At 41.9% G+C, this 21573-nt stretch overlaps 1 protein-coding gene across 7 annotated transcripts in view; it reads right to left on the bottom strand.

The window, feature by feature from the left end:
* The window catches only part of ACC (acetyl-CoA carboxylase), a 333790-nt gene that overhangs the window by 255045 nt on the left and 57172 nt on the right, over positions 1 to 21573 (bottom strand). For all 7 annotated transcript variants that reach the window (XM_071665546.1, XM_071665545.1, XM_071665542.1 and 4 more), the window contains one exon: positions 7703 to 7873. In XM_071665546.1, the coding sequence (XP_071521647.1) occupies positions 7703 to 7873 (171 nt within the window). The remainder of the gene's footprint in view (positions 1 to 7702; positions 7874 to 21573) is intronic.

Genomic DNA, 21573 nt, shown 5'->3' with positions numbered 1-21573 from the left:
AGGTAACAAATACGAGTCACAATAAATATGAGCATCCTATCCATAAACACAATATACCAAGTGTCACATAGATCATTCACAACAAAGCTAAATGACTTTCACATAATTTCAACAGAAACTGAAGAACTTTTGAAAGGATTAGAGTGACTTAATCTGATAAAACAAGGGATGGTGACTCCAATCTTAACGCTATTAAATGGCAGGAAGTAGAAGTAGATTATGGACGTAAATACAATTACTAAGGAAAAATTATGGATCAGCAGAAAAAAGAGAACAGCTCCAAAGACTAATCAATTTATGTGAATATCCAGCCTTATGCAGGTAAACCACTAACTGATAAGAGGGTGCAGTACAATAAATTAATTTCTACATATGACATTGCACTCTTTTCAGATACAGAAGTAAACAATAAGAGACTATCAGATAAAAACATCACATGATTCACTAAACACATCCTCTACCACTTCTGAACCAAACTGCTCTTCCCAATCTGATGCTCTGGACATGCCTTCACCCTCTCAATCAATACCTTCCCATATAATTTCCCAAGAATACTCTACAAACTTATGCCTCTGCAGTTTGAACACTCACCTTAAACCCCTTTGTCTTTGTACAATGGCACTATGCATGCATTCTGCCAATCCTCAGGCACTTCACCATGATTCATACATACAATAAATATCCTTAACAACCAATCAACAACACAGTCATCCCCCTTTTTTACTAAATTCAACAGCAATACGATCCAAACCTGCCGCCTTGCTGGATTTCATCTTCCCCAAAGCTTTCACTACCTCTTCTCTCTTCACCAAATCATTCTCCCTGACCCTCTCACTTTGTACACTGCCCCGACCATAACACCCCACATCTGGCACTCTATCATCAAACACATTCAATAAACCTTCAAAATACTCACTCCATCACTCTCTATTATCACTTCCTCACTTGCTCCCTTCATCAATGTTCCCATTTGTCTTACACACGTCATTTACCTCCTTCCAAAACATCTTTTTATTTTCCCTAAAATTTAATGATACTCTCTCACCCCAACTCTCATTTGCCCTCTCTTTTAACTCTTGCACCTTTCTCTCGACCTCTTGCCGCTTTCTTTTATACATCTCCAAGTCATTGGCACTATTTCCCTACAAATATTGCCCAAATGCCTCTCTTTTCTCTTTCACTAACAATCTCACTTCTTCATCCCACCACTCACTACCCTTTCTAATCTGCCCACCTCCCACTTTTCTCATACATGCATCTTTTGCACAAGCCATCACTGCTTCCCTAAATGCATCCTATTCCTCATCCATTCCCCTCACGTCATTTGCTCTTACCTTTTGTTACTCTACACTCAATCTCTCCTGATAGTTCCTCATACAAGTCTCATTTCCAAGCTCACTTATTCTCACCATTCCCTTCTCCCCAACATTCTCTCTTCTTTTCTGAAAGCCTCTACAAATCTTCACTTTCACCTCCACAATAAACATCAGCCGTCATTTGTACTAATTTCCTGCAAATATCGCCTAAATGCCTCTCTTTTCTCTTTCACTAACAATCTCACTTCTTCATCCCACCACTCACTACTCTTTCTAATCTGTCCACCTCCCACTTTTCTCATACATGCATCTTTTGCACAAGCCATCACTGCTTCCTTAAATGCGTCCTATTCCTCATCCACTCCCCTCGCGTCATTTGCTCTCACCTTTTGTCATTCAACACTCAATCTCTCCTGATACTTCCTTATACAAGTCTCCTTTCCAAGTTCACTTACTCTTACCAATCTCTTCTCCCCAACATTCTCTTTTCTTTTCTGAAAGTCTCTACAAATCTTTACTTTCACCTCCACCAGATAGTGATCAGATATCCCTCCAGCTGCCCCTCTCAGCGCATTAACATCTAAGTCTCTCTTTTACACGTAATCCAATAATGCCATATGACCATCTCTCCTACTCACATAAGAATACTTACATAAATTTCTCTTTTTAAACCAGGTATTCCCAATCAAGTGTTTGCTTTGAAGAATGTACGTAAGAAATACTTAGGAAAACAAATGGATTTATATATAGCACTTATGGATCTGGAGAAGGCATATGATAGAGTTGAGAGAGACGCTTTGTGGAAGGTTTTAACAGTATATGGTGTGGGAGGTAGGCTGTTAGGAGGAAAGAAAAGTTTTTACCAAGGATGTAAGGCATGTGTACAAGTAGGAAGAGAGGAGAGTGACTGGTTCCCAGTGAATGTCAGTCCATGGCATGGGTGTGTGATGTGACCATTGTTGTATAATTTGTTTATGGATGGGTTGATCACATTTCCTGCATCAGTGAGGTAGCACCAGGAAACAGATGACGAATGGCCCATCAACACATACAGAGATACATATGTATACATAAACAGACATATACATGTACACTTATTATAATCATTATCAACATTATTATACTTAACCACCGTCTCCTGTATTAGCAAGGTGGTGCAAGGAAACAGACAAGGAATGGCCCAACCCACCCATGCACATATGTATATACATAAACGCCCACACACGCACATATACATACATATACACTTCACCATATACATATATATACATACACAGACATAGACATATATACACATGTACTCCTATGAGTCCACGGGGAAAATGAAACACGAAAAGTTCCCAAGTGCACGTGGTGTCCTAGCTTCGTCTCTTCGATGTGTTTCAACTGACTGTTATATTCCTCTCTTGTATCTCCCCTGATGATGTGATTATTACACAAAAGTGCACTTGGGAACTTCTCGTGTTTCATTTTCCCCATAGACCCATAGGAATATCTTGATCACGTGCAAAATTGTGATCCTTTCCAATACACATGTAGATATTCACACTTGCTGCCTTCATCCATTCCCATTGCCACTCCAACACACATGAAATAGCATCACCCCCCACAGCGAGGTAGCGCCAGGAACAGACAAAAAAAGGCTACATTCATTCACATTCAGTCTCTAGCTGTCATGTGTAATGCACCGAAACCATAGCTCCCTTTCCACACCCAGGCCCCACAGACCTTTCCATGGTTTACCCCAGATGCTTCACATGGCCTGGTTCAATCCACCAACAGCACATCAACCCTGGAATACCACATCGTTCCAATTCACTCTATTCCTTGCAAACCTCTCACCCTCCAGTATGTTCAGGTCCTGATCCTCAAAATCTTCTTCACTTCGTCCTTCCACCTCCAATGTGGTCTCCCACTTCTCCTTCTTCCAACAACCTCTGACACATATATCTTCTTTGTCAATCTTTCCACACTCCTCTCCATGTGACCAATCCATTTCAACACACCCTCTTCTGCTCTCTCAACCACACTCTTTTTATTAACACAAGAAGGCGACTAAAAGGGAAGGGAGCGGGGGGCTGGAAATCCTCCCCTCTTCTCTGCTCACCAAACCATTCTCCGTGACCCTCTCACTTTGCACTCCATCCCGACCAAAACGCCCTATATCTGCCACTCTATCATCAAACACATTCAACAAACCTTCAAAGTATTCCCTCCATCTCCTTCTCACTTCACCACTACTTGTTATTACCTCCCCATTTGTCCCCTTCACTTATGTTCCCATTTCTTCTCTTGTCTTATGCACTTTATTTACCTCCTTCCAAAACATCTTTTTATCCTCCATAAAATTTAATGATACTCTCTCACCCTAACTCTCATTTGCCCTCATTTTCACCTCCTGCACCTTTCTCTTGACCTCCTGCTGCTTTCTTTCATACCTTTCCCAGTCATTTACAATACTTCCTGCAAAAATCATCCAAACGCCACTCTCTTCTCTTTCACTAACAATCTTACTTCATCCCAACATTCACTATCCTTTCTAATCTGGACACCTCCCACCTTTCTCATGCCACATGCATCTTTTGTGCAAGCCATCACTGCTTCCCTAAATACATCCCATTCCTCCCCCACTCCCCTTACGTCATTTGCTCTCACCTTTTGTCATTCTGCACTCAATCTCTCCTGGTATTTCCTCACACAAGTCTCCTTTCCAAGCTCACTTACTCTCACCACTCTCTTCTCCCCAATATTCTCTCTTCTTTTCTGAAAACCGATATAAATCTTCACCTTCGCCTCCACAAGATAGTGATCAGACATCCCTCCAGCTGCCCCTCTCAGCACACTGACTTCCAAAAGTCTCTCTTTTACGCACCTATCAGTTAGACCCTTAATCCTATTATGCCCTCTGGCCATCTCTCCTACTCACATACGTATACTCATGTATATCTCTCTTTTTAAACCATGTATTCCCAATCAACAGTCCTTTTTCAGCACACAAATCTACAAGCTCTTCACCATTTCCATTCAAACATTGAAGACCCCATGTATACCAACTATGCCCAAAACTGCCACATTACTCACTTCTCTTGTCTTACGCACTTTTTTTCTTCCTTCCAAAACATCTTTTTATTCTCCATAAAATTTAATGATACTCTCTCACCCCAACTCTCATTTGCCCTCTTTTTCACCTCTTGCACCTTTCTCTTGACCTCCTGCTGCTTTCTTTCATACCTTTCCCAGTCATTTACATCACTTCCCTGCAAAAATCATCCAAACACCTTTCTCTTCTCTTTCCCTAACAATCTTCCTTCTTCATCCCAACATTCACTACCCTTTGCATCTTTTGTGCAAGCCATCACTGCTTCCCTAAGCACATCCCATTCCTCCCCCATTCCCCTAACATCATTTGCTCTCACCTTTTGCCATTCTGCACTCAATCTCTCCTGGTATTTCCTCAAACAAGTCTCCTTTCCAAGCTCACTTACTCTCACCACTCTCTTCTCCCCAACATTCCCCATTCCCCTTACGTCATTTGCTCTCGCCTTTTGCCATTCTGCACTCAATCTCTCTTGGTATTTCCTTACACAAGTCTCCTTTCCAAGCTCACTTACCCTCACCACTCTCTTCTCCCCAACATTCTCTCTTCTTTTCTGAAAACCTGTATAAATCTTCAACTTTGCCTCCACAAGATAGTGATCAGACATCCCTCCAGCTGCCCCTCTCAACACATTAACATCTAAAAGTCTCTCTTTTACGCACCTATCAGTTAGACCCTTAATCCTATAATGCCCTCTGGCCATCTCTCCTACTCACATACTTATACTTATGCATATCTCTCTTTTTAAACCATGTATTCCCAATCAACAGTCCTTTTTCAGCACAGAAATCAACAAGCTCTTTACCATTTCCATTCAAAACATTGAAGACCCCACGTACACCAACTATGCCCTAAACTGCCACATTACTCACTTCTCTTGTCTTATGCACTTTATTTTCCTCCTTCCAAAACATCTTTTTATTCTCCATAAAATTTAATGATACTCTCTCACCCCAACTCTCATTTGCCCTCTTTTTCACCTCTTGCACCTTTCTCTTGACCTCCTGCCGCTTTCTTTCATACCTTTCCCAGTCATTCACATTACTTCCCTGCAAAAATCATCCAAACACCTCTCTCTTCTATTTCACTAACAATCTTACTTCTTCATCCCACCATTCACTTCCATTTCTCATCTGCCCACCTCCCACTTTTCTCATGCCACATGCATCTTTTTTTCTCAAGCCACATGCATCTTTGTGCAAGCCATCACTACTTTCCTTAATACATCCCATTCCTCCCCCACTCCCCTTACATCATTTGCTCTCACCTTTTGCCATTCTGCACTCAATCTCTCCTGGAATATCCTCACACAAGTCTCCTTTCCAAGCTCACTTCCTCTCACCACTCTCTTCTCCCCAACATTCTCTCTTCTTTTCTAAAAACCTGTATAAATCTTCACCTTCGCCTCCACAAGACAGTGATCAGACATTCCTCCAGCTTCCCCTCTCAGCACTAATATCCAAAAGTCTCTCTTTTATGCACCTATCAGTTAGACCCTTAATCCAAGACTGCTCTCTGGCCATCTCTCCTACTCACATACATATACGTATGTATATCTATCTTTTTAAACCAAGTATTCCCAATCAACAGTCCTTTTTCAGTACACAAATCTACAAGCTCTTCACCACTTCCATTTACAACATTGAAGACCCCATGTACACCAATTATGCCCTAAACTGCCACATTACTCACTTCTCTTGTCATACACACTTTATTTACCTCCCTCTAAAACATCTTTTTATTCTCCACAAAATTTAATGATGCTCTCTCACCCTATCTCTCATTTGCTCTCTTTTTCACCTCTTGCACCTTTCTCTTGACCTTCTGCCACTTTCTTTCATATTTTTCCCAGTCATTTACATCACTTCCCTGAAAAAATCATCCAAATGCCTAATTCTTCTCTTTCACTAACAATCTTACTTCTTCATCCCACCATTCACTACCCTTTCTAATATGCCCACCACCCACCTTTCTCATGCCACATGCATCTGTTGTGAAAGCCATCACTGCTTCCCTAAATACATCCCATTCCTCCCCTACTCCCCTTGCGTCATTTGCTCTCACCTTTTGCCATTCTGCACTCAATCTCTCCTCGTATTTCCTCACACAAGTCTCCTCTCCAAGCTCACTCTCACCACTCTCTCCACCCCAACATTCTTTTTTCTTTTCTGAAAACCTGTATAAATCTTCACCTTCACCTCTACAAGATAGTGATCAGACATCCCTCCAGCTGCCCCTCTCAGCACATTAACATCCAAAAGACTCTCTTTTACACACCTGTAAGTTAGACCTTTAATCCAATAATGCCCTCTAGCCATCTCTCCTACTCACATAAATATACTTATGTATATTTCTCTTTTCAAACCAGCTATTCCTAATCAACAGTCCTATTTCAGCACACAAATCTACAAGCTCTTTACCATTTCCATTTACAACATTGAAGACCCCATGTACACCAATTATGCCCTAAACTGCCACACTAATCACCTTCGCATTCAAATCACCTATCACCATAACCTGGTCTCATGCATCAAAGCAGCTAACCCATTCACTCAGCTGCTCCCTAACATTTGCCTCTCATGATCTTTCTTCTCATGTCCAGGTGCATAGGCACCAATAATCATCCATCTCTCTCCATTCACTTTCAGTTTTACCCATATCAATCAAGAGTTTACTTTCTTACACTCTATCACATATTCCCAAAACTCTTGCTTCAGGAGGAGTGCTACTCCTTTGCTCCTGTCTTCTCACTAATCCCTAACTTTACCCCTAAGACATTCCTAAACCACTCTTCTCCTTTACCCTTGTGCTTTGTTTGACTCAGAGCCAAAATATCCAGGTTCATTTCCTCAAACATACTACCTATCTCTCCTTTTTTTCTCATCTTGGTTACATCCACACACATTTAGACATCCTAATCTGAGCCTTCAAGGAGGATGAGCACTCATTCTGTTTCCCCTTACGAGCCTTCATCCATGCCTGGCACTACCCAGCCCCACAGGAAACAGCATCACTAATCCCTGCTTCAGTGAGATAGCACCAGGAAACCAGAAAAAAGCCACATTTGTTCACACTCAGTCTCTAGCTGTCATGTGTAATGCACCGAAACCACAGCTCCCTATCTATATCCAGGCCCCACAGTCCTTTCCATGGTTTACCCCAGACGTTTCACAGATGGATGGATTGCCTTGGTACTAGTTTATATACAGGTGGGCTGGATGGGTAGGGGTAGGCTTTAAGGTCAAGGTTCTTTGAACATAGTGTAATTAATGTATAATTCTTATCATACCTGTAGCTGTGCTGCTGGCAGATTTATGTCAGTGATCATTTCTGTGCAGGGATGCTCCACTTGTAATCGGGGATTCAGTTCCAAAAAGAAAAAGTTCCCATCATTGTCATACAAGTACTCAACTGTTCCAGCATTAACATAGCCAACCATTTTTGCAAGTTTCACTGCAGCCTGGAAACAAAACAAAAAAGGTAAAGACTCAGAACCTGAAGATGTTTTGATAATGCAAATTAAACACCTAATAATAACATGCTAAAAATCTAATACTTTTATGATTACCTTTGACAGTTCAAGACTGTGCTTAATCACAAGCTTCACCAGTGAAAACTATAGAGGATTAGCAAAAATCTATAATAACCTCCGGATATACATATCTCTGATGTATTTAATAAAAAGTCTGCTTTGACCATATGAAAAGCATATCTTAAGGCAGATCCATCAACTGTGCCTTCTAGAACTTTTCTAACAAAGCCATCCAATTTAGTCAGAAAAGTAAACAATATTATTATAATTTTTTTTATTTTGCTTTGTTGCTGTCTCCCGCGTTTGTGAGGTAGCGCAAGGAAACAGACGAAAGAAATGGCCCAACCCACCCCATACACAATGTATATACATACACGTCCACACACGCAAATATACATACCTATACATCTCAATGTACACATATACATACACACACAGACACATACATATATATACCCATGCACACAATTCACACTGTCTGCCTTTATTCATTTCCATCGCCACACATGGAATACCATCCCCCTCCCCCCTCATGTGTGCGAGGTAGCACTAGGAAAAGACAACAAAGGCCCCATTCGTTCACACTCAGTCTCTAGCTGTCATGCAATAATGCCCGAAACCACAGCTCCCTTTCCACATCCAGGCCCCACACAACTTTCCATGGTTTACCCCAGACGCTTCACATGCCCTGATTCAATCTACTGACAGCACGTCAACCCCGGTATACCACATCGATCCAATTCACTCTATTCCTTGCCCTCCTTTCACCCTCCTGCATGTTCAGGCCCCGATCACACAAAATCTTTTTCACTCCATCTTTCCACCTCCAATTTCGTCTCCTACTTCTCCTTGTTCCCTCCACCTCCGACACATATATCCTCTTGGTCAATCTTTCCTCACTCATTCTCTCCATGTGCCCAAACCATTTCAAAACATCCTCTTCTGCTCTCTCAACCACGCTCTTTTTATTTCCACACATCTCTCTTACCCTTACATTACTTACTCGATCAAACCACCTCACACCACACATTGTCCTCAAACATCTCATTTCCAGCACATCCACCCTCCTGCGCACAACTCTATCCATAGCCCACGCCTCGCAACCATAAAACATTGTTGGAACCACTATTCCTTCAAACATACCCATTTTTGCTTTCCGAGATAATGTTCTCGACTTCCACACATTCTTCAAGGCTCCCAGGATTTTTGCCCCCTCCCCCACCCTATGATTCACTTCCGCTTCCATGATTCCATCCGCTGCCAGATCCACTCCCAGATATCTAAAACACTTCACTTCCTCCAGTTTTTCTCCATTCAAACTTACCTCCCAATTGACTTGACCCTCAACCCTACTGTACCTAATAACCTTGCTCTTATTCACATTTACTCTTAACTTTCTTCTTTCACACACTTTACCAAACTCAGTCACCAGCTTCTGCAGTTTCTCACATGAATCAGCCACCAGCGCTGTATCATCAGCGAACATCAACTGACTCACTTCCCAAGCTTCCTCATCCCCAACAGACTTCATACTTGCCCCTCTTTCCAAAACTCTTGCATTCACCTCCCTAACAACCCCATCCATAAACAAATTAAACAACCATGGAGACATCACACACCCCTGCCGCAAACCTACATTCACTGAGAACCAATCACTTTCCTCTCTTCCTACACGTACACATGCCTTACATCCTCGATAAAAGCTTTTCACTGCTTCTAACAACTTGCCTCCCACACCATATATTCTTAATACCTTCCACAGAGCATCTCTATCAACTCTATCATATGCCTTCTCCAGATCCATAAATGGTACATACAAATCCATTTGCTTTTCTAAGTATTTCTCACATACATTCTTCAAAGCAAACACCTGATCCACACATCCTCTACCACTTCTGAAACCACACTGCTCTTCCCCAATCTGATGCTCTGTACATACCTTCACCCTCTCAATCAATACCCTCCCATATAATTTACCAGGAATACTCAACAAACTTATACCTCTGTAATTTGAGCACTCACTCTTATCCCCTTTGCCTTTGTACAATGGCACTATGCATGCATTCCGCCAATCCTCAGGCACCTCACCATGAGTCATACATACATTAAATAACCTTACCAACCAGTCAACAATACAGTCACCCCCTTTTTTAATAAACTCCACTGCAATACCATCCAAACCTGCTGCCTTGCCGGCTTTCATCTTCCGCAAAGCTTATACTACCTCTTCTCTGTTTACCAAATCATTTTCCCTAACCCTCTCACTTTGCACACCACCTCGACCAAAACACCCTATATCTGCCACTCTATCATCAAACACATTCAACAAACCTTCAAAATACTCACTCCATCTCCTTCTCACATCACCACTACTTGTTATCACCTCCCCATTTGCGCCCTTCACTGAAAGTTCCCATTTGCTCCCTTGTCTTACACACTTTATTTACCTCCTTCCAGAACATCTTTTCATTCCCCCTAAAATCTAATGATACTCTCTCACCCCAACTCTCATTTGCCCTCTTTTTCACCTCTTGCACCTTTCTCTTGACCTCCTGTCTCTTTCTTTTATACATCTCCCACTCAATTGCATTTTTTCCCTGCAAAAGTAAACAAACCCTACAATAAAAAATGAGACATTCACCTATGTCTTAATATAGAGCATGAAAATCTGCATAATAAAACAATATTCTCTGTCGTAGAAGGCGAATAAAGGGGACGGGAGTGGGGGCTAGAATCCCTTGCCTTCTTGTATCTCAATTTCTAAAAGAGGAAACAGGAGCCAGATGGGGAATGGTTATCCTCCTTGAAGGCTCAGACTGGAGTGTCTGAATGTGTGGGGATGTAACCAAGATGAGAAGAGAAGAAAGATAGGTAGTATGTTTAAGGAAACCTGGATGATCTGGTTTTAAGCGAAACAAAGCTCAAAGGCAAAGAATGGTTTGGAAATGTCTTAAGAGTAAAGCCAGCGTTTAGTGAGAAGACGACAGCTAAGGAAGGAGTAGTACTACTCTTGAAACAGGAGTTCTGGAAGTTGCATGGAGTTACATAGATACACAGACTGTATACAGACCCATGATCTGAGCGAGGTGGTCTGGCCTTAATGCTAAGAAAAAAAAGAAAGAAAGAAAAGGCCTCCTTGAAAGCAGAAGAAAAGTATAGGAAAGCAAAGGCTCTCTCCTCACCCTCCATTCCCTCCAGCATGAGCTGGCAGGAAAACAGGTAAAAAAAATACCTTGTAGGATTAATAAGCCTGATGGAAAATTTTGTAAGCTATAAGGTTAAATGAACATGAACATGTCATGAATCCCATCACCAATGACATGCATCCCTTCACTTTTTGCTATAAAGACAGCCTCTTGACTTTACCATACTTATGTTATACATGATGATGAAGAATGATACCAGAATTCTTAATTACTCTCTCAAAACAAGTGACACAGGCTAATTATTGCTAGTATGATACTGCAACATGGCCAGGGAGAGATCAGTGGATGAGAAGGTACCATGATATACCACTGCATTATGATGACTGATTGAGTGAATTATCAAATACAGGAGAGTGAAAAGTGATGATGATGCCTAATTTCAAAGATATTAAGGGCATTGCTGCTTCCATTATCTGGGAGCTTATTCCAAGCATCAATAATGTCAGTAAAAAATATTTTGTAAAGTCCAGATTCCTCAGTGACCTCTTAAGTTTTAATCCTCATTGGTAATGCTGGCGCTACTCTAATGAAATGCTCAATATCAACGTTGCTGAATCCTTTAAGTATTTTGAAACTACCTATCAATTTGCCCCAGAAGTGCCTCTTGCTTAGGAAGAACAAGTTTAATTCTTGCAGTCTCTCCTTATATGGTTTGTTACACAGGGAAAGAGTTAATGTAGTTGCTCTTTGATGCACTGCCTGCAATTTAAGAATGTCCTTACTTAAGTGAGGGGCCCAAAGCTGCACTGCATACTTGAGGTGTGGTCTAACTAGACTTGGGTAGTGTGGTAATATCACTTCCTTGCTTCTGGAAGCAGATTTTGTTCATAAATCCAAACATCCTATTTGCTTTCTTGGCAGCTTCATTGCAATGCTGGGAGAATTTGAAGTTATTGGAAATAATGAACCCTAGATCTCTCACACTATGAGTGTTCTTTTATCTTATGCCCCATCAGTTCATAATAAAATTTTTGTTTTGGGTTTCTACTAGTAACAGCTGACATTTATTGACATTAAATGGCATTAGCCATTTACTAGACCATTCAGCAATTTTATCTAGATCCTCTTGTAATCTTAGCCTATCTTATTCAGTTAGTAATGGCACTGCCAATCTTTGTGTCATTTGCAAATTTTGATACCATGTTATTCAGCCCTACATCAATATCATTAATATATATGATGAAAATTATAGGCCCTGGTATGGATCCCTGGAGGAATTAACTAGTAATGGGTGATCAAGGTAATGATTCCTCATTCATTACAACTCTCTGATTCCTATCATATAACTAGGCTTCTATACAATTTCCTGTGCAACTAACTAGTAATCACCAAGGGCCAGACTTTGAGAGTGTGTGATAGAGCATAGGGAAGTAAATTCTAGAATGATATGGGTAAAACTGAAAGTGGATGATGATAGTTGGATGATTACAGGTGCTTGTGCACCTGGCCATCAAAAGAAAGGTCATGAGAGGTAAGCATTTTGGGAACATCCAAATAAGTGTGTTAGCACTTTTGCTGTACGAGACCGGGTATTAGTGATGGGTGATTCAAATATGAAAGTAAGTAATGTGGCAGTTGAGGGTATAATTGGTGTGCATTAGGTATTCAGTATTATGAATGGAAATGGTAAAGAGCTTGTGGAGTTGTGTGCTGAAAAAAAGACTGGTGATTGGGAATACCTGTTTTAAAAAGAGGTAAATAATGTGCAAAAGACAAGAGAACAAATGGGGATACTGGTAAAGGGAGCAAAAGGGGAAGTGATAACAGGTAGTGGTGGATGGAGGAAGAGATAGAGTGAGAATTATGAAGGATTGTTAAATGTGCTGGATGATAGTGGAGTGAGTATTCTGAATGAATGTGCAAAGTGAGAGTCAGGGAAAGTGGTGTGGTGAAAGAAGAAAAGGAGGTGAAAGCCTTGCAGAAATGAAATCCAGCAAGGCAGCAGGATTGGATGGTATTGCAGTTGAATTTATTAAGAAAGCAGGTGACTGTGTTGTCGATTGGTTGGTAAGGCTATTCAATATGTGTATGGATCATAGAAGTGCCTGAGGATTGGCAAAATGCTTGTATACTGCCACTGTATAATGGCAAAGGGATAAAGGTGAGTGTTCACACTACAGCTTGGTGAGTATACCTGGAAAATTGTATGGGAGGGTATTGACTGAGAGGGTGAAGGTATGTACAGAGTATCAGGTGGTGGAGGAGCAATGTGGTTTCAGAAGTGGTAGAGGGTGTATGGATCAGGTATTTGCTTCGAAGAATATGTGTGAGATATACTTAGAAAAACGGATAGATTTCTATGTGGCATCTACGTATTTATACATAAGTATACTTATGTAAGTAGGAGAGATGGCCAGAGAGCGTTATTGGATTACGTGTTAATTGACAGGCGTGCGAAAGAGAGACTTTTGGATGTTAATGTCCTGAGAGGTGCAACTGGAGGGATGTCTGATCATTATCTTGTGGAGGCTAAGGTGAAGATTTGTATGGGTTTTCAGAAAAGAAGAGTGAATGTTGGGGTGAAGAGGGTGGCGAGAGTAAGTGAGCTTGAGAAGGAGACCTGTGTGAGGAAGTACCAGGAGAGACTGAGTACAGAATGGAAAAAGGTGAGAACAATGGAAGCAAGGGGAGTGGGGGAGGAATGGGATGTATTTAGGGAATCAGTGATGGATTGCGCAAAAGATGCTTGTGGCATGAGAAGAGTGGGAGGTGGGTTGATTAGAAAGGGTAGTGAGTGGTGGGATGAAGAAGTAAGAGTATTAGTGAAAGAGAAGAGAGAGGCATTTGGATGATTTTTGCAGGGAAAAAATGCAATTGAGTGGGAGATGTATAAAAGAAAGAGACAGGAGGTCAAGAGAAAGGTGCAAGAGGTGAAAAAAAGGGCAAATGAGAGTTGGGATGAGAGAGTATCATTAAATTTTAGGGAGAATAAAAAGATGTTCTGGAAGGAGGTAAATAAAGTGTGTAAGACAAGGGAGCAAATGGGAACTTCAGTGAATGGCGCAAATGGGGAGGTGAAAACAAGTAGTGGTGATGTGAGAAGGAGATGGAGTGAGCATTTTGAAGGTTTGTTGAATGTGTTTGATGATAGAGTGGCAGATATAGGGTGTTTTGGTCGAGGTGGTGTGCAAAGTGAGAGGGTTAGGGAAAATGATTTGGTAAACAGAGAAGAGGTAGTGAAAGCGTTGCGGAAGATGAAAGCCGGCAAGGCAGCAGGTTTGGATGGTATTGCAGTGGAATTTATTAAAAAAGGGGGTGACTGTATTGTTGACTGGTTGGTAAGGTTATTTAATGTATGTATGACTCATGGTGAGGTGCCTGAGGATTGGCGGAATGCGTGCATAGTGCCATTGTACAAAGGCAAAGGGGATAAGAGTGAGTGCTCAAATTACAGAGGTATAAGTTTGTTGAGTATTTGTAAGAGTATTAGTGAAAGAGAAGAGAGAGGCATTTGGACGATTTTTGCAGGGAAAAAATGCAATTGAGTGGGAGATGTATAAAAGAAAGAGACAGGAGGTCAAGAGAAAGGTGCAAGAGGTGAAAAAAAGGGCAAATGAGAGTTGGGGTGAGAGAGTATCATTAAATTTTAGGGAGAATAAAAAGATGTTCTGGAAGGAGGTAAATAAAGTGCGTAAGACAAGGGAGCAAATGGGAACTTCAGTGAAGGGCGCAAATGGGGAGGTGATAACAAGTAGTGGTGATGTGAGAAGGAGATGGAGTGAGTATTTTGAAGGTTTGTTGAATGTGTTTGATGATAGAGTGGCAGATATAGGGTGTTTTGGTCGAGGTGGTGTGCAAAGTGAGAGGGTTAGGGAAAATGATTTGGTAAACAGAGAAGAGGTAGTAAAAGCTTTGCGGAAGATGAAAGCCGGCAAGGCAGCAGGTTTGGATGGTATTGCAGTGGAATTTATTAAAAAAGGGGGTGACTGTATTGTTGACTGGTTGGTAAGGTTATTTAATGTATGTATGACTCATGGTGAGGTGCCTGAGGATTGGCGGAATGCGTGCATAGTGCCATTGTACAAAGGCAAAGGGGATAAGAGTGAATGCTCAAATTACAGAGGTATAAGTTTGTTGAGTATTCCTGGTAAATTATATGGGAGGGTATTGATTGAGAGGGTGAAGGCATGTACAGAGCATCAGATTGGGGAAGAGCAGTGTGGTTTCAGAAGTGGTAGAGGATGTGTGGATCAGGTGTTTGCTTTGAAGAATGTATGTGAGAAATACTTAGAAAAGCAAATGGATTTGTATGTAGCATTTATGGATCTGGAGAAGGCATATGATAGAGTTGATAGAGATGCTCTGTGGAAGGTATTAAGAATATATGGTGTGGGAGGAAAGTTGTTAGAAGCAGTGAAAAGTTTTTATCGAGGATGTAAGGCATGTGTACGTGTAGGAAGAGAGGAAAGTGATTGGTTCTCAGTGAATGTAGGTTTGCGGCAGGGGTGTGTGATGTCTCCATGGTTGTTTAATTTGTTTATGGATGGGGTTGTTAGGGAGGTAAATGCAAGAGTTTTGGAAAGAGGGGCAAGTATGAAGTCTGTTGGGGATGAGAGAGCTTGGGAAGTGAGTCAGTTGTTGTTCGCTGATGATACAGCGCTGGTGGCTGATTCATGTGAGAAACTGCAGAAGCTGGTGACTGAGTTTGGTAAAGTGTGTGGAAGAAGAAAGTTAAGAGTAAATGTGAATAAGAGCAAGGTTATTAGGTACAGTAGGGTTGAGGGTCAAGTCAATTGGGAGGTGAGTTTGAATGGAGAAAAACTGGAGGAAGTGAAGTGTTTTAGATATCTGGGAGTGGATCTGGCAGCGGATGGAACCATGGAAGCGGAAGTGGATCATAGGGTGGGGGAGGGGGCGAAAATTCTGGGGGCCTTGAAGAATGTGTGGAAGTCGAGAACATTATCTCGGAAAGCAAAAATGGGTATGTTTGAAGGAATAGTGGTTCCAACAATGTTGTATGGTTGCGAGGCGTGGGCTATGGATAGAGTTGTGCGCAGGAGGATGGATGTGCTGGAAATGAGATGTTTGAGGACAATGTGTGGTGTGAGGTGGTTTGATCGAGTGAGTAACGTAAGGGTAAGAGAGATGTGTGGAAATAAAAAGAGCGTGGTTGAGAGAGCAGAAGAGGGTGTTTTGAAGTGGTTTGGGCACATGGAGAGAATGAGTGAGGAAAGATTGACCAAGAGGATATATGTGTCGGAGGTGGAGGGAACGAGGAGAAGAGGGAGACCAAATTGGAGGTGGAAAGATGGAGTGAAAAAGATTTTGTGTGATCGGGGCCTGAACATGCAGGAGGGTGAAAGGAGGGCAAGGAATAGAGTGAATTGGAGCGATGTGGTATACCGGGGTTGACGTGCTGTCAGTGGATTGAATCAAGGCATGTGAAGCGTCTGGGGTAAACCATGGAAAGCTGTGTAGGTATGTATATTTGCGTGTGTGGACGTATGTATATACATGTGTATGGGGGGGGTTGGGCCATTTCTTTCGTCTGTTTCCTTGCGCTACCTCGCAAACGCGGGAGACAGCGACAAAGTATAAAAAAAAAAAAAAAAAAAAGTTTGTTGAGTATTCCTGGTAAATTATATGGGAGGGTATTGATTGAGAGGGTGAAGGCATGTACAGAGCATCAGATTGGGGAAGAGCAGTGTGGTTTCAGAAGTGGTAGAGGATGTGTGGATCAGGTGTTTGCTTTGAAGAATGTATGTGAGAAATACTTAGAAAAGCAAATGGATTTGTATGTAGCATTTATGGATCTGGAGAAGGCATATGATAGAGTTGATAGAGATGCTATGTGGAAGGTATTAAGAATATATGGTGTGGGAGGAAAGTTGTTAGAAGCAGTGAAAAGTTTTTATCGAGGATGTAAGGCATGTGTACGTGTAGGAAGAGAGGAAAGTGATTGGTTCTCAGTGAATGTAGGTTTGCGGCAGGGGTGTGTGATGTCTCCATGGTTGTTTAATTTGTTTATGGATGGGGTTGTTAGGGAGGTAAATGCAAGAGTTTTGGAAAGAGGGGCAAGTATGAAGTCTGTTGGGGATGAGAGAGCTTGGGAAGTGAGTCAGTTGTTGTTCGCTGATGATACAGCGCTGGTGGCTGATTCATGTGAGAAACTGCAGAAGCTGGTGACTGAGTTTGGTAAAGTGTGTGGAAGAAGAAAGTTAAGAGTAAATGTGAATAAGAGCAAGGTTATTAGGTACAGTAGGGTTGAGGGTCAAGTCAATTGGGAGGTGAGTTTGAATGGAGAAAAACTGGAGGAAGTGAAGTGTTTTAGATATCTGGGAGTGGATCTGGCAGCGGATGGAACCATGGAAGCGGAAGTGGATCATAGGGTGGGGTAGGGGGCGAAAATTCTGGGGGCCTTGAAGAATGTGTGGAAGTCGAGAACATTATCTCGGAAAGCAAAAATGGGTATGTTTGAAGGAATAGTGGTTCCAACAATGTTGTATGGTTGCGAGGCGTGGGCTATGGATAGAGTTGTGCGCAGGAGGATGGATGTGCTGGAAATGAGATGTTTGAGGACAATGTGTGGTGTGAGGTGGTTTGATCGAGTGAGTAACGTAAGGGTAAGAGAGATGTGTGGAAATAAAAAGAGCGTGGTTGAGAGAGCAGAAGAGGGTGTTTTGAAGTGGTTTGGGCACATGGAGAGAATGAGTGAGGAAAGATTGACTAAGAGGATATATGTGTCGGAGGTGGAGGGAACGAGGAGAAGAGGGAGACCAAATTGGAGGTGGAAAGATGGAGTGAAAAAGATTTTGTGTGATCGGGGCCTGAACATGCAGGAGGGTGAAAGGAGGGCAAGGAATAGAGTGAATTGGAGCGATGTGGTATACCGGGGTTGACGTGCTGTCAGTGGATTGAATCAAGGCATGTGAAGCGTCTGGGGTAAACCATGGAAAGCTGTGTAGGTATGTATATTTGCGTGTGTGGACGTATGTATATACATGTGTATGGGGGGGGTTGGGCCATTTCTTTCGTCTGTTTCCTTGCGCTACCTCGCAAAAGCGGGAGACAGCAACAAAGTATATAAAAAAAAAAAAAAAAATCTACGTATTTGGAGAAGGCATATGATAGGGGTGATAGAGATGTTTTATGGAAGGTCTTAGGAATACATGGTGTGGAAGGTAAGCTGTTAGAACCACTGAGAAGTTCTCATCAAGAGTGTGAGTTATGTGTATGAGTAGGAAGAGAGGAGAATGATTGGTTCGCAGTGAAGGTCGGTCTGTGGCAAGGGTGTGTTATATCACAATGGTCATAAAAATTTTTTAAGGATTGGGTGGTGAAGGAAGTAAATGCAAGAACTTTAAAGGTTAAGTATGCAGTCTGTTGAGGATGAGAAGGCCTGGTTATCGAGTCAGTTGTTTTTCGCTGATGATATGGCACCAGTGGCTAATTCAAGTGAGAAACTGCAGAAGTTAGTGAGTGAGTTTGGAACAGTGTGTGAAAGGAGAAAGTTGAGAGTAAATGTAAATAAAAGCAAAGTTATCAGATTCAGAAGGGCTGAGGGACAACCGAGTTGGGATGCAAGTCTGAACAGAGAAAAATTGGAGGAAGTGAAGTGTTTTATATATCTGGGAGTGGATTTAGCAGCAAATGGAACCATGGAAATGGAAGTGAGTCATAGGGTGGGGAGGGGGTGAAGGTTCTGGGAGCAATGAAAAATGTGTGGAAAGAGAGAACGTTGTCTCAGAGAGCAACAATGGGTATGTTTGAAAGAATAGTAGTTCCAACAATGTTATATGGTTGTGTGGGATGGGCTTTAGATAGGGTTGTACTGAGGAGGGTGGATGTGTTGGAAATGAAATGTATGAGGACAATATGGGGTGTCAGGTGGTTTGATCGAGTAAGTAATGAAAAGGTAAGAGAGATGTGTGGTAATAAAAAGTGTGTGAATGAGAGAATAGAAGAGGGTGTGTTGAAATGGTTTGGACATAAGGAGAGAATGAGAGAGGAAAGGTTGACAAAGAGGATATATGTGTCAGACCTTCCATAAAGCATCTCTAACAACCCAGGCATATGCCTCTTCAAATCCATATATCCTGCATACAAATCCATCTGTTTCCTTAAGTATTTCAAACATATATTTTTCAGAGCAAACACCTGATCCACTCATCCTCTACCTTTTCTGAAACCACACTGCTTCTCCCCAATCTGATGCTCTGTACATGCCTTCACCCTCTCAATCAATACCCTTCCATACAATTTTCCTGGATTTTTTTTTTTTTCTTTTTGCTTTGTCGCTGTCTCCCGCGTTTGCGAGGTAGCGCAAGGAAACAGACAAAAGAAATGGCCCAACCCACCCCCATACACATGTATATACATACGTCCACACACGCAAATATACATACCTACACAGCTTTCCATGGTTTACCCCAGACGCTTCACATGCCCTGATTCAATCCACTGACAGCACGTCAACCCCGGTATACCACATCTATCCAATTCACTCTATTCCTTGCCCTCCTTTCACCCTCCTGCATGTTCAGGCCCCGATCACACAAAATCTTTTTCACTCCATCTTTCCACCTCCAATTTGGTCTCCCACTTCTCCTTGTTCCCTCCACCTCCGACACATATATCCTCTTGGTCAATCTTTCCTCACTCATTCTCTCCATGTGCCCAAACCATTTCAAAACACCCTCTTCTGCTCTCTCAACCACGCTCTTTTTATTTCCACACATCTCTCTTACCCTTATGTTACTTACTCGATCAAACCACCTCACACCACACACTGTCCTCAAACATCTCATTTCCAGCACATCCACCCTCCTGCGCACAACTCTATCCATAGTCCACTCCTCGCAACCATACAACATTGTTGGAACCACTATTCCTTCAAACATACCCATTTTTGCTTTCCGAGATAATGTTCTCGACTTCCACATATTCTTCAAGGCTCCCAGGATTTTTGCCCCCTCCCCCACCCTATGATCCACTTCCGCTTCCATGGTTCCATCCGCTGCCAGATCCACTCCCAGATATTCCTGGAATACTCAACAAAATTATGCCTCTGTAGTGTGAACACAACTTTATCTCCTTCATCTTTGTACAATGGCACCTATACATGCATTCCGCCAATCCTCAGGCACTTAACCATGATCTATACATACATTGAATATCCCTACCAACCAATCAACAACACAGTCACCCCCTTTCTTAATAAACTCAACTGCAATACAATCCATTTCTGCCACCTTCCCAGAATTCATCTTCTGCAAGGCTATCACCACCTCTTCTCTCTTCATCAAACCACTCTCCCTGACTCTCTCCCTTCACACACCACCCCAACCAAAACACCCTACATCTGCCACTCTATCATGAAAGATATTCAACAAACCCTACAAAAACTCAATCCATCTCCTCCTCACTTCATCACTACCTGTTATCACTTACCCCATACCCACTTCACTGATGTTCCCATTTGTTCTTTTATCTTATGCACATTATTTACCTCCTTGCAAAACAATGTTTTATTCTCCCTAAAGTTTAAGGATACTTTCTTACCCCAACTCTCATTTGCCCTCTTTTCCAACCCTTACACATTCCTCTTGACCTTCTGTCGATTTCTCTTATACATCTCCAAGTCAACTGCACTCCTTCCTAGCAAGTACTGTCCAAATACCTATCTTTCCTCTTTCACTAACAACTTTAGTTCTTCATCTAATCCCTCAATACCCTCTCTAATCTGCCTACCTCCCACCTTTCTCATGCCACATGCATCTCGTGCATATGCCATCACTGCTTCTCTAAATATATCCCACCCCTCACCCACTCCCCTCAAGTCATTTTCTCTCATCTTTTGCTATTCTACACTCAACCTCTCCTGGTACTTCCTCACATGTCCCTTTTTAAGCTCACTTACTCTCACTACTCTTTTCTCTCTGACATTCTCTCTTCTCTTTTAAAAACCTCTACAAATCTTCATCTTTGCCTCCACAAGATAGTGATCAGACATCCCTCCAGCTGCCCCCTCTCAGTACATCAACATCCAAAAGTCTCCCTTTTACATGCCTATCAATTAACACGTAATCTAATAATGCCCTTTGACCACCTCTCCTACTAATATATGTATACTTGTGAATAGCTCTCTTTTTTAAACCAGGTATTCCCAATCACCAGTCTTTTTTCAGCACACAAATCCACAAGCTCTTCACCAATTCCACTGACAACACTGAATGCCCCGTGTACACCAATTACACCTCAACTGCCAAATTACTCACCTTCACATTTAAATCACCCATCCCTAATACCCAGTCTCAGCTACCATAAAAAAAGTATGATAATGATGCACGGCAATAAAACAGGATGGTTTAAAGTAGTTTAAAAAGAAAGGAAAGAGAGGACCAATAGCAATTGGAATGCACCCGGGAGAGAATGTAGCAGCAGTTGGAACCATTTGGACTGCCCTAGGCCATAAGGTGGAGG

This window comes from Panulirus ornatus, chromosome 10, assembly GCF_036320965.1.
Source record: "Panulirus ornatus isolate Po-2019 chromosome 10, ASM3632096v1, whole genome shotgun sequence".
Taxonomy (NCBI): domain Eukaryota; kingdom Metazoa; phylum Arthropoda; class Malacostraca; order Decapoda; family Palinuridae; genus Panulirus; species Panulirus ornatus.
Note: the sequence above shows the minus strand (reverse complement) of the source record. Positions and strands in the feature narration are given on the sequence as shown.